The following is a 13200-nucleotide window of genomic DNA, read 5'->3' on the forward strand; positions in this document are numbered from 1 at the left end:
ATGACCTCAATCTTCCAGGATTAGTCCCATCTGAAACATCTCTGCTCATCTGGTATGGGGTGAGGGAAGCTGGGAACCCTTGACTCAGTTCCCATCAATCCCATCCACACAGGGCCAGTCATGAGTCCCCTGTCCCTGGGGAGTCGGACTAGGGGGTTGAAGAAACCACCATGAAGAAGCTGGAAGTGAGAGACTGGGTATCTGCCCAGGACTGGACCCTAAGCTGAGAGCCGCTGAGCCTCCACATTTCTGAAGTTCTCTGACACTAGCCTTTTTCAGTCTTCTCTTTCTCAGTCTCCTTCTCTGGAACCCTTTGTTTTTTTCCTTTACATCTCTGTTTATCCTTCCATTTATCTTTCCTTCTATCTTTCCACATCACTCTCTCCATTTCTGCTTCCTTCTTTCTATCACTGGGTCATTCTGCCTTCACCTAACTTGTGTCTTGATATGTGTTTTCCCTACTCTCTAGTGCTCTAATTCTCCCTCCCTCTATTTACCCTTTCAATTTTAAATCTACTTAACATATACGTCTTTTTCTTTCCCCCTTCCTGTCTCAATCTTTATCTTCATGTCTATTTTCTTCCTTGGTCTTTCAATCCACCTCACATCGCTCTGCTTTTCTGTCCTATTCTGCTATTGGGTACATTTCATTTGTGATCTCTCATTTCTGTTTCCCTTTCTGTCTTTATCTCTCTTCCTGTGTTCTGTGTCTAGCTGTTTCTTCTCTCTCTCTCTCTCTCTCTCTCTCTCTCTCTCTCTCTCTCTCTCTCTCTCTCCATCATGCAGCTGCCAAATCAGTCACATGCCCACCTCATTGCTGTCCAAGGACCAGGACACTAAGCCCTCTAGTATCTGTCTGTCCCCCACACACTCCATGCCCTGAAGTGAGTGAGGTTAGACACAAGTGCCCCACCCACTATCTAGGCCATCATCCCTATTCAGCTCTAAGATGAAATTTTTTAAAATATATTTTATTGATTTTTTTTACAGAGAGGAAGGGAGAGGGATAGAGAGCTAGAAACATCGATGAGAGAGAAACATCGACCAGCTGCCTCCTGCACACCCGCCACCAGGGATGCACCCGCAACCAAGGCACATGCCCCTGACCGGAACCGAACCTGGGACCCCTCAGTCCGCAGGGCAACGCTCCATCTACTGAGCCAAACCAGCTAGGGCGAATTTTTTTTTAAATGATGCGCCTCCCAACTTCTTTTTCTGAAAATTGGCAATTAAAAAGAAAAAGAATTAAACATTTATGCTGTCTGTCCTGTAGAAACTATATTTCAGGGTAGCCGAATAACTAAGTGGTGGAGAAAACTTCTTATTTACGGAAGAATTTCAGCTAATATGGAAGGAATATGGAATCAGAAAAATCAGCATTTGTAACCCTTAATGTAATAATTGATTAAAGCAAGAATCTTCAATGGATAAAACCAAGTATGATGGTTGATGGAGAAATTTACAAAGAAGGAATCAAGCTGTCACCACCTGAGCCCCTGGTGAATCTTAGCGTTACTAAAAGGGGCACAGCCACACACTGTGCACCCCTGGTGTAATGCAGTCTGAAGTACTCAGCTCCGTCTATGAAGGACTCTTGCCAAACAAAACACTGAACACGATTTTAATCAAAACTCCATTTAACAGGAAATACTAGGGATAGAAGAACAAATTAAATGACACAATGAGGAAGTCAGAAGACACATCCTGAATGGAGGACATTCTAAAGGATATCTGACCCAGTTTCTTCAACTAGTCAATGACTGGGGGAAGAAGGTGAGAGGTGACATTACAAGACAATTGCCACATGGAACATGAGGACCTTATTTGGTTCCTGATTTGGACAACCCAATGTAAAAAGACAGTCTCCGGCAGTTGAGGACAGTTAATTATGGACCGGATATTTATGATGCCAAGGAATCAGTGCTGATTTTGTTAGATGTAAGAATGGCTTTGGGGTCATGTAAAAAAAAAAAGGGGGGGGGAGTCTTATTTCCTAGAGCTGCATATGGAAGTATGAACTGAAGTGACATTTAATTTTAAATATTTTGGCAAATAAAAAATGACGGAAAGGAGTAGAAGGAACAAAGTGACAAAATCAACATTGTTGAATTAAGTATATAAAGGCTCACAGAATTATGCTCTCTACCTTTGTGTATGTTTGAGCATTTTTGTAATAAAAGTTTTAAATGATGCTCCTCTGGTAAGCATGTTTCCTAGTAACTCCCAGAGCATCCTCCCCAGCTGCCCTGAAAGACTTCCCCTGTGTGACTTCCCACACAGACCCCAGCCCTCCCTGCCCTCTACTGGGAGCGTGTCCTGGAGATGGGTTGTGCTCACAGGCTGCCCTTCATCCCCTCCAGTCCTCTGCTGGCACATTCCTCATGTTTAGGACTTTTCCAGCTGTGCTTCACAGCTCTGCAGGGCCAGGAGAACCTTAAAGAACAAACATATTTTGAATAGTTCTTAATATAAACAAAAATAATCCCAAATAATGGAATCTTGCTTTAAGTCTCTCTCTGTCACGTGCTCTAAACAAAATGGCCTCAGTCCTGGAACACAGAAGGCAAGAAATGTAAGACCATCCTGTTCCACTCCCTGCCTTCATTCAGGATGACCTCCACCCTCAAAGAAAAGACTACCAACAACTGGGAAACTGGGTATCATGAGTTCAAGGAGCGTCAGTCCAGGACTGTGATGGAGGGCATTTGGGTCAGTCATGCCCTCATTCACTGAATGACCTTAGAGAAATCATGATTTTTTTCACTTATATAACTTGTTTCATACTACAGATTAGAAATTTACACAAAAGTAATACTTTTCTTCTCTTAAATATATATATATATATATATATATATATATATATATATATATCCTATATAATAAAAGCATAGGTGATGTCACACCCTTGCGTGACGCCCTCACGTCATCACAAGATAGCCGCCACAAATCATCACAAGATGGCCGGCAGGGGAGGGCCGTTGGGGGTGACCAGGCCAGCAGGAGAGGGCCATTAGGGGTGACCAGGCTGGCAGGGGAGGGCAGTTGGGGGCAACCAGGCCTGCAGGAGAGGGCAGTTGGGGGCAATCAGGCCAGCAGGGGAGTGGTTAGGGGGCGATCAGGCTGGCAGGCAGAAGTGGTTAGGGGCAATCAGGCAGACAGGCAGGCGAATGGTTAGGAGCCAGCAGTCCCAGATTGTGAGAGGGATGTCCGACTGCCGATGCAGGATCAGGCCTAAACTGGCAGTTGGAAATCCCCCAAGGGGTCCCAGATTGGAGAGGGTGCAGGCTGGGCTGAGGGACACCCCCCACCCCAGTGCACAAATTTTGTGCACCGGGCCTCTATGTATGTGTATATATATATATATATATATATATATATATATATATATATATAATAGTGACATTGGCTTTCAGTAATAACAATTTTAGTCTAATCTCTATCCCAGCCGTGGGCAAACTACGGCCTGCGGGCCGGATCCGGCCCTTTGAAATGAATAAAACTAAAAAAAAAAAAAAAAAAAAAGACCGTACCCTTTTATGTAATGATGTTTACTTTGAATTGATATTAGTTCACACAAACACTCCATCCATGCTTTTGTTCCAGCCCTCCGGTCCAGTTTAAGAACCCATTGTGCCCCTGGAGTCAAAAAGTTTGCCCACCCCTATTTTTTATAGTCTATCCCTATAAAAAATCAAATTTTCTTACACTATCACCAGTATCATATTAAAAATTCCCATAAAAGAGGGAGTTTCCCCCACCCCTTAGTTTTTGGTTCTGAGCTTCATGAAGCTGTTTTTCCTATTCATAAATTTTTAGCAGTCGCACATCTGTTATTCCAAACAACAGAAAAATTGACCTATTAAATCTTACTGAAATGGAAAATTTTGTGCTGTTGAACAGTAAGATTCTGAACACTCACCAGTGGTGTTGGTTATACCCAATGCGATAATATTGTAGTATAATAAGGGAATTGGGACACCTCATGAGGGACTTCGTAAGGGCTTTGTGTCATGTAAGAACCTTTATAACAGGCCTCTTCCCTCAGTGCTTTGCCTGCTCCATGAGAAAGATGACTTTTTGAGTCTTAGTGTTTCTAGATGAACGCATGGAAACCACTACCCCTTCCTACTCTCTAGAAGTTTGCCAGTTAGGGATGAAGGAACTTTGGAGCTTGGATACAAATCTCAACTGTTTCCTTTATTATAAGAATTTCTGAGATGTAATCTCAGACCCTCCCACCCACTATGCTCCAAACTTAATTTTTTTATATTTTTTAAGAGAAATTGAGATCAATTTGTTGTTCCACTTTTTAATGCATTCATTGGTTGATTCTTTTTTTAAAATATATTTTTATTGAATTCAGAGAGGAAGGAAGAGGGAGAGAGAAACATTGAGAGAGAATCATTGATCGGCTGCCTCCTGCACACACCCCACTGGGGATGGAGCTCACAACCCAGGCATGTGCCCTTGACTGGGACCCCAGTCCACAGGCCAACACTCTATCCCAGGGGTGGGCAAACTTTTTGACTCGAGGGGCACAATGGGTTCTTAAACTGGACCGGAGGGCCGGAACAAAAGCATGGATGGAGTGTTTGTGTGAACTAATATAAATTCAAAGTAAACATCATTACATAAAAGGGTACGGTCTTTTTTTTCAACAGTTTTATTCATTTCAAACAGGCTGGATCCAGCCCGCGGGCCGTAGTTTGCCCACGGCTGCTCTATCCACTGAGCCAAACCGGCTAAGGCCATTGGTTGATTCTTGTATGTGTCCTGACTGGGAATGAAACTGGCCACCTTTTGGTACATGGGATGATACACCAACCTGGCCACACCAGCTAGGGTAGGCCAGCACTTTTTAGGGTAATTACATGGATTAACTTACTCATTTATTCATCAAATATTTATTAAATTTTGAAAAATGTACCAGTAACTGTTTTAAGTACTGGAAATACAAGTGAACAAAGCAGATAAAAATCTGCTGGGCAGAGATAGTCCTATCTAATAAAAGAGAAACATGGTAATTAGCTGTACATCTGCTACCCTTCCCATTGGCTAATCAGGGTGATATGCAAATTAACTGCCAGCCAAGATGGCAGCGGGCAGCCAGGCAGCTTGAAACTAACATGAGGCTTGCTTGCTTTAGTGACGGAGGAAACCAACGTTCCCTGCCTTCCTTGCCGGCCTCTGAGCTTGCAGTTTGAAATATTGTTACAAATATAGAAGCTAAACAAAACCCCAGCAACCTGCTTTCAACCAGCCGGGATCTCAGAGCTGGAGTTGATACAGTGTTTCGATTATAGAACCCAAACACACCAGATACCTGCTTTCAGCAGCAGAGGCCTCAGAGCTGGAGCCAGAGCTAAAGCTGGCCCAGAATAAAAAAGAAAAAAGAAAAAAAGGAGCAGTTGGGAGCTTCAGTCACCTGCCAGCCTGAAAAGAGACCTCAGCCCCTCACCCAGACTGGCCAGGCACCCCAGTGGGGACCCCCACCCTGAAGGGTGTGTGACCAGCTGCAAACAGCCATCATCCCCTCACCCAGGCTGGCTAGGCACCCCAGTGGGGACCCCCACCCTGATCCAGGACACCCTTCAGGGCAAACCAGCCAGCCCCCACCCATGCACCAGGCCTCTATCCTATATAGTAAAAGGGTAATATGCCTACCAGCACCTGGATCAGTGGAGCTGAGAGGCCTCCCAGAACCGGGATCAGCATGACAGGGGGCAGCGCCCAAACCCCCTGATCGCCCTGTGGCTCTGTGTGTGACAGGGGGCGGGGCCACAACCTCCCTATCCACCCTGCTCTGTTCATGACAGGGGAAGGCGCCCCAACCCCCTGATCAGCCCTGCTCTGTGCCTGATACAGGGGGGAGCTCCCCAACCCCCTGATCAGCCCTGCTCTGTGTGTGACAGGTGCGGTGCCCCAACCCCCCCCCCCCCCCCCCCCCCGCCCCTGGGCCCTGCTCTGTGAGTGACGGGGTAGAGCCATAACCTCCCCATCGGCCCTGCCCTGAGTGTGAGAGTGTCGGTGCCCCAACCCCCTGATCCGCCCTGCTGTGTGTGTGACAGGGGGCGGTGCCCCAACTCCTCTATCGACCCTACTCTGTGAGTGACAGGGGGGAGCTCCCCAACCCCCTGATTGACCCTGCTCTGTGCGTGACAGGGGGTGGCACTGCAATCTCCCCATCGACCCTGCCTTGAGTATGACAGGGGGCGGTGCCCCAACCCCCCAGTTGGCCCTACCCTGAGCGTGACTGAGGGTGGCATTGCAACCTCCCAATCTGCCCTGCTCTGTGCATGACAGGGGGCGGCGCCCCAACTCCCCAATCGGCCCTGCTCTGAGCCCAACCAGGGGCTGCACCTAGGGATTGGGCCTGCCCTCTGCCACCCGGGAGCAGGCCTAAGCCAGCAGGTTGTTATCTCCCGAGGGGTCCCAGACTGCGATAGGGCACAGGCCGGGCTGAGGGACCCCCCCTTCCCCCCGAGTGCACAAATTTTTGTGCACCAGGCCTCTAGTAAATAAATAAACAACTAAAAATATATGGTATGCCAGATGGTAAGTGCAATGGAGAAAATGCAGCAAAGGAGAATAGAGTGTTAGCAGGAAAGCAGGTAGATTTCGGTGGTGGAGGTGTTGTTGTTGCTGTTTTAAACAGGATGGCCAAGAAAGGCCCCTCTGATAAAGTGACATCTGTACAGAGAACTGGAGCACTGAGGGAGGGAACCATGTGGCTATCTGGAGAAGCAGAACCTTACAGGGCCTAATGTGCAAAGGCCCTGGTGACAGCCAGCGCAGACAGAGTAGGAGTAGAGTGGAGAACGGTAGGAGATGAGGTCAGAGAAGTAGCAGCCAACAGGACAGAGGGGTTTGCAGGCCATTGTAAAGATTCTGGCTTTTTGTGCTTGGTGAAATGGGAAAAGATTGGAGGGCCTCGAGATCAAATTAAAGCTGAAGAGACATTAAGTAACTTTTCCAAGGTAACACAGTTTGTTTGTTTGTTTAAAAATATTTTTTAACTTAAAAAATAATATATTTTTAAATTGATTTCAGAGAAGCAGGGAGAGGGAGAGGGAGATAGAAACCTCAATGATGAGAGAGAATCATTGACCGGCTGCCTCGGCCCCTACTGCTGATCGATCCCGCAACTGGGCACGTGCCCTCGACCAGAATGGAACCCGGGACCCTTCCGTCCGCAGGACCACTCGGTATCCACGGAGCCAGCGGCGGGCAAGGTGACAGGGTTTGCAAGTGACAGGAGGTTAGCGCGCTCGGGTCGCTAACCCTATGCTGCTGCTGACCTTCGGCCTTTTTACTTGGGCACCGCTCTGCTCTGACTTCAGATGAAGAAACTGGGACACCGAGGAGTTAGGTGGCTTGCCCGAGGCCAGGCAGCTGGTAAGGGACGGGGTGGGATCTGAGCCTCGTCCGTCCGCGGCCGGGAGTCCAAGTCCTTTACACCACACTGCCTCCCGCAGGCGTCTGCCAGACCGACTCCTGGCCTGGACGCCACGACAGCTGGCTTCTGGCCTGGACGCCACCACGATGAGAGAAAGGACAGAAGACCGGTCCCGGCTTAGGGTGGCCGTGTTCCTTGGGCAGCTCCAGCCGCGGGTTCGCGGGCATTTTCCCGGGCACAGCCGTGCCCTCTGGCCTACGGCGCGGAGAAAGAGAGAGTAAATAGGCCTTTACTTCGGGGTGGCCCGCAGGTATCCGGGAGTTTAGGAAGCGGGTTCGGGGAGGAGGCAGTGGGCAAGGCGGGACGAAAACGGCGACTTTTCCTGCCTCCCGTCGTCCCCCCGCAGGCGTCGGGGGCTCCGCGGCGCGCGGGACGGGGCGGGGCGAGAGGGCGGGGCGGGGCAAGGGGCGGGGCTCGCGCGCGACGTCCCCGTCACGTGACGGGACCATCATGGCGGCGACCGGAGGCCTGCCAGGCTCCCGGAAGCAGGCTGTGAGGGGCGGGCGCGCCGCTGGAACCCGAGCCGGAGCCGGAACCGGAGGTGGAGCGGGCCGGGCGGCCGGGCGGCCTGGAGCCGGACGTGTCCGGAGCGTCCCCGCAGACCGGGGCAGCAGGTGAGACGGGGTCCGTGTGAGGCGCGAGCGGGGGTGGCGGCGCGGCGGCGCCGGGCGGGGGCCAGGGGCCGCCAGGGGATTCCCGTGACCTCGAGGAGGGGGAATCGGAGATGCACGCTGCGGACCCGGCCGCAACCCTAGGGGCCCGCGCCCGCGGCAGGGATGCCCGGGGCCGGAGACGCGGCATGGAGGGCAAACACGGGCTCCCCGGAGAGGATGGGAGGTGATGGAAGGAAGCAGGCGGGAGCTGTGTGGAAGAGGGCAGGAGCCCCTTCACCGAAGGGGCGAGCGGGGATTATTGAAGGGACTTCCTTGCTCTGGCAGGCCAGGGTGGGGCGAATCGTCAGTCTTCTCCCCTCTCTTCCTGCCCCTCCCTGCCCCTCCGTGTCCTAGGAGACCGCGCTGGCGGGCCACTCCTCCCACCCACCCGACTGGTCCCTCCGGTCTGCGCTCCGGGGGAGTGGAGCGGAGGGGCGGGGAAGTGCCCTCGGCCGGGGGGAGGGTGGAGCCGCCTTCTGCGCAGACACCCAGCCCCTTGACCGCGCTGCCCGGGCCATGGATGTGACTCTGAAACCCCCTTGTTTCCCCAGGTCGTCCGGGGGCCCGCCATGCTGGTGACGGCCTACCTTGTCTTTGTGGTCCTCCTGACCTCCTGCCTGGGGTTGGAGCTGTCAAGATGCCGGGCTAAGCCCCCGGGAAGGGCCTGCAGCAACCCCTCCTTCGTGCGGTTTCAACTGGACTTTTACCAGGTCTACTTCCTGGCCCTGGCCGCCGACTGGCTTCAGGCCCCCTACCTCTACAAACTCTATCAGCATTACCACTTCCTGGAGGGTCAGATTGCCATCCTCTATGTCTGTGGCCTCGCCTCCACGGTCCTCTTTGGACTGGTGGCCTCCTCCCTGGTGGATTGGCTGGGTCGAAAGAAGTCTTGTGTCCTCTTCTCCCTCACTTACTCCCTGTGCTGCCTAACCAAACTCTCTCGGGACTACTTTGTGTTGCTGGTAGGCCGGGCACTTGGTGGGCTGTCCACCGCCCTGCTCTTCTCTGCCTTCGAGGCCTGGTACATCCACGAGCACTTGGAGCGGCATGACTTCCCTGCCGAGTGGATCCCAGCCACCTTTGCCCGTGCTGCCTTCTGGAACCATGTGCTGGCTATCGTGGCAGGTGTGGCTGCTGAGGCTGTGGCCTGCTGGATGGGACTAGGGCCTGTCGCGCCCTTTGTGGCTGCCATCCCTCTCTTGGCTCTGGCGGGGGCCTTGGCCCTTCACACCTGGGGAGAGAACTATGATCGGCAGCGTGCCTTCTCAAGGACCTGTGCTGGGGGCCTGCGCTGCCTCCTGTCGGACCGCCGTGTGCTGCTGCTAGGCACCATACAAGCCCTGTTTGAGAGTGTCATCTTCATCTTTGTCTTCCTCTGGACACCTGTGCTGGACCCACACGGGGCCCCACTGGGCATCATCTTCTCCAGCTTCATGGCAGCCAGCCTGCTCGGCTCTTCCTTGTATCGCATCGCTACCTCGAAGAGGTACCACCTTCAGCCTATGCATCTGCTCTCCCTTGCTGTCCTCATCGTTGTCTTCTCCCTCTTCATGCTGACTTTCTCCACCAGCCCAGGCCAGGAGAGTCCAGTGGAGTCCTTCATAGCCTTCCTACTTATCGAACTGGCCTGTGGCCTATACTTTCCCAGCATGAGCTTCCTGCGGCGGAAGGTGATCCCTGAGACGGAGCAAGCTGGTGTCCTCAACTGGTTCCGGGTGCCCCTGCACTTGCTGGCCTGCCTGGGGCTCCTAGTCCTTCATGATAGTGATCGCAAAACAGGCACTCGGAACATGTTCAGCATCTGCTCTGCTGTCATGGTGATGGCTCTGCTGGCAGTGGTGGGGCTCTTCACCGTGGTAAGGCATGATGCTGAGTTGCGGGTGTCCTCGCCCAATGGGGAGCCCTATGCCCCTGAGCTCTAACTCTGTTTCAAGACAGGGGGGCTGGGCCAGACTCTTGACTTCCACCTCTCCAGGGTTGTACAGATCTCTCGTTGACTGACTTTGGGACTATCTGGCCCCTCAGCCTGTCCTTGGGGACCCTCCTGCCAGTGCTTTGGGTTGGGGAGTACATAGGGCTGATATCCTGGAGAGAAGATGCCAAAAGTTGCCTCTGTGTTACTCCCTTTTCCTTTTCAATTTAAAAATAAACACTTTTCACTGATCATTGATTTGATTTACTCATCCTGACCTGTACCCACCTTAGTAGTTTCTGGTGGGGAGAAGATAAAGGTGGAGTTATCAGGAAAATGTTTGTATTTGTAGCCTAAGACTGTATCCAGCTTAAACTGAGTTTTGGAATTTTCTGTAAGCAGAAATGGGTGGGAAATGCCTGAGGCTACTAGGTCCTCCATATCTTTTTTAAAAAATATATTTTTATTGATTTCAGAAAGGAAGGGAGAGGAAGAGAGAGAGAAACATCAATGGTGAGAGAGAATCATTGATTGGCTGCCTCCTGCACACCCCCAACTGGGGGTCAAGCCCGCAACCCAGGCATGTGCCCTTGACCGGAATTGAACCTTCCCAGGAAGGTTAGTCCGCAAGCCAACGCTCTATCCACTGAGCCAAACCAGGTAGGACAGTCCTCCATATCTTGTTACCCTGGGGACAGGCATCCTCTCCAGTTGCCAAGCAAAACCCTTGCTCCACAGCCAGGGTGAGACAATCTCTGGAGCATGTGGGGTGGATGCCACTGAGCAAAGATTCCAGGGGCTTGGGCTGCTTCTATATCCACCCCTTGGGGCAAATTCAGGGCCTTCCTACAGGAAGAAGCTTGCAGCTCCCCACATGCATGTTACCTGTCTTCTGCCTCTGGGGGCTGTGAAGATGCTATTTGTCCAGCATCACTGGGCCCACTAGGTCCTGTATCTTTGCATGAAATCTTAAGTGAAGGGCTGCCAAGGTGAGAGAGTAGTGAATGGCTGAGGGACTGGGACATCTTGTCACTACCTGACTATTCCCCACCCAGACTGAGTGAGGGTGAGGGAGCCATCAGGGCAGGAAACAGTGCCAGTGGGAACACCAGTTTTGTGGGCCCCTCCCTGCTTCACCTCAGATGGTATCTGCCTTTACTCCTCCCACCAACACCTGGGCTTCTCAGGGGAAGCAGAGCCAACTTTAAGAAGGGTGGGGATGGAGGGAGGGCAAGCTCCAGGGTGTGTCCTGGAATGTGCTTGAGTTGGGCATGGGGGACCCACCTGTTCTGGAAAGGAATTGACAACCTTTCCCTGGGTCCCATACTAATTCCCAGACAGGAAGATGCAAGATGCCCCAAGACCTGCAAGTTATAACCTGTGTGGAGAGATAACATCAGCTGGTGCTAGAAGAATGCAGCATAGATGGTCTTCTGCATGGTGAGGCTGAGGGGGAGGAATGGGTGGTGGTCTCAGGTCCCTACTTAGAGCAGAAAAAAACAACACGTGTTCCCCCACCCAGGCTGCAGGGAATACAAGTTGAGGTTAAGTACAGAAAAACATACCTTTGCCTTCCCCCACCTTGAAGCTAAGACGGAATCTGTTGCAATAACTCCACATCCTCTTCCTAGCCCTGAGCTGGACCTAGATATATTTTATTGTTATTTGTAGACTTTCTGTTTCTCTTTACCATACTATGATCTCCTCAAGGATAAGAGGAAATGGTATGTTATTTGCCTTTGTCTGCCTGTATATGCACACAAGTGCGTGCTTTGTCCATAGCTGTGCTCAGTAAATGTCTGGAAAGGAAATGGGCTAGTTCACACCTGGCTTTTCAAAAGCTGCCCTTTTGGCAGCTATTAGACTAGAATTTAGAGCCTAGTTAATGACTTGTTGTTTTGGATAACAGTAGTTATTTACTGATATAGGTATGAGGGGGCCCAACATTGCTAAGTGGTAAGGAAATTGGAGGGGAGACAGACCAATGTGCCTTTAACTTTGTCTCTGCTGAGTTTTCTTCAAAGGGGCTGGTGACATGGAGTTGGGAGGTTTTCTGTGAGATTCAACAGGGTATTAAAAACTCAAAGGCGCCCTAGCCGGTTTGGCTCAGTGGATAGAGCGTCGGCCTGCAGACTGAGGGGTCCCAGGTTCGGTTCCAGCCAAGGGCATGTACCTTGGTTGCAGGCACATCCCCAGTAGGGGGTGTGCAGGAGGTAGCTGATCGATGTTTCTCTCTCATCTATGTTTCTAACTCTCTATCCTTCTCCCTCCTCTCTGTGAAAAGTCAATAAAATATATTTTTTAAAAAAACCTCAAAGGCATCTTAAAAAAATATATATATATATACATACATACATACATACATATATATATATATTATTGATTTTAGAGAGGGAGGAAGGGAGAGGGAGAGATAGAAACACCCATGAGAGAGAAACATCATTCATCGGCTGCCTCTTGCACGCCCCCCACTGGGGATCAGAGCCTGCAACCTGGACATGTCCCCTGACGGAATCGAACCTCGAACCGTGACCTCCTGGTTCATAGGTCAATGCTCAACCACTCAATGCGGGCTGAGCCACAAATACATTTTTTATTGAGTATCTACTATATGCCATCCATGGTATTACTAGGTGGTAGTGACTTTTTTTTTTTTTCACCCAAGAGGAAAATCCCCCTAAAGAAAGGCTATGGCCTTGGCTGATGTGGCTCAATTGGTTGAGCATTGTCCTATCCACCGAAGAGTCATTGGTTCAATTCCTGGTCAGGACACATGCCAGAGTTGTGGGTTTGGTCCATGGTCGGGGCACATGCTGGAGGCAACAGATCAATGTTTCTCATATCTCTCCTTCCTCTCTCTCTAAAATCAATAACTTTTTATTTTAAAAAAGAAAGGATATAGCCCTAACTGGTTTGGCTCAGTGGATAGAGCGTCGGCCTGCAGACTGAAGGGTCCCAGGTTCGATTCCAGTCAAGGGCATATACCTTGGTTGTGGGCACATCCCCAGTAGGAGGTGTGCAGGAGGCAGCTGATCAGTGTTTCTAACTCTCTATCCCTCTCCCTTCCTCTCTGCAAAAAATCAATAAAATATATATATTTTTAAAAAGGATATAGCAGGGGGGATAAATGGTAATGGGAAAAAATAAAAAACGAGAGGATCTGTAGCAAGTGAATTACA

The 13200-nt window shown here is 50.7% G+C and overlaps 1 protein-coding gene across 1 annotated transcript; it reads left to right on the forward strand.

Annotated features, from left to right (window-relative positions):
- Nucleotides 1-7882: 7882 nt before the first annotated feature.
- On the forward strand, nt 7883-10273 carry MFSD5 (major facilitator superfamily domain containing 5). Its single transcript, XM_059683029.1, has 2 exons — nt 7883-8070; nt 8661-10273. Exon 2 carries the CDS (start codon nt 8679-8681, stop codon nt 10029-10031), a length of 1353 nt encoding a protein of 450 aa, XP_059539012.1. The 5' UTR covers nt 7883-8070; nt 8661-8678; the 3' UTR covers nt 10032-10273.
- Nucleotides 10274-13200: the final 2927 nt, after the last annotated feature.

This window comes from Myotis daubentonii, chromosome 2, assembly GCF_963259705.1.
Source record: "Myotis daubentonii chromosome 2, mMyoDau2.1, whole genome shotgun sequence".
NCBI classification, from domain to species: domain Eukaryota; kingdom Metazoa; phylum Chordata; class Mammalia; order Chiroptera; family Vespertilionidae; genus Myotis; species Myotis daubentonii.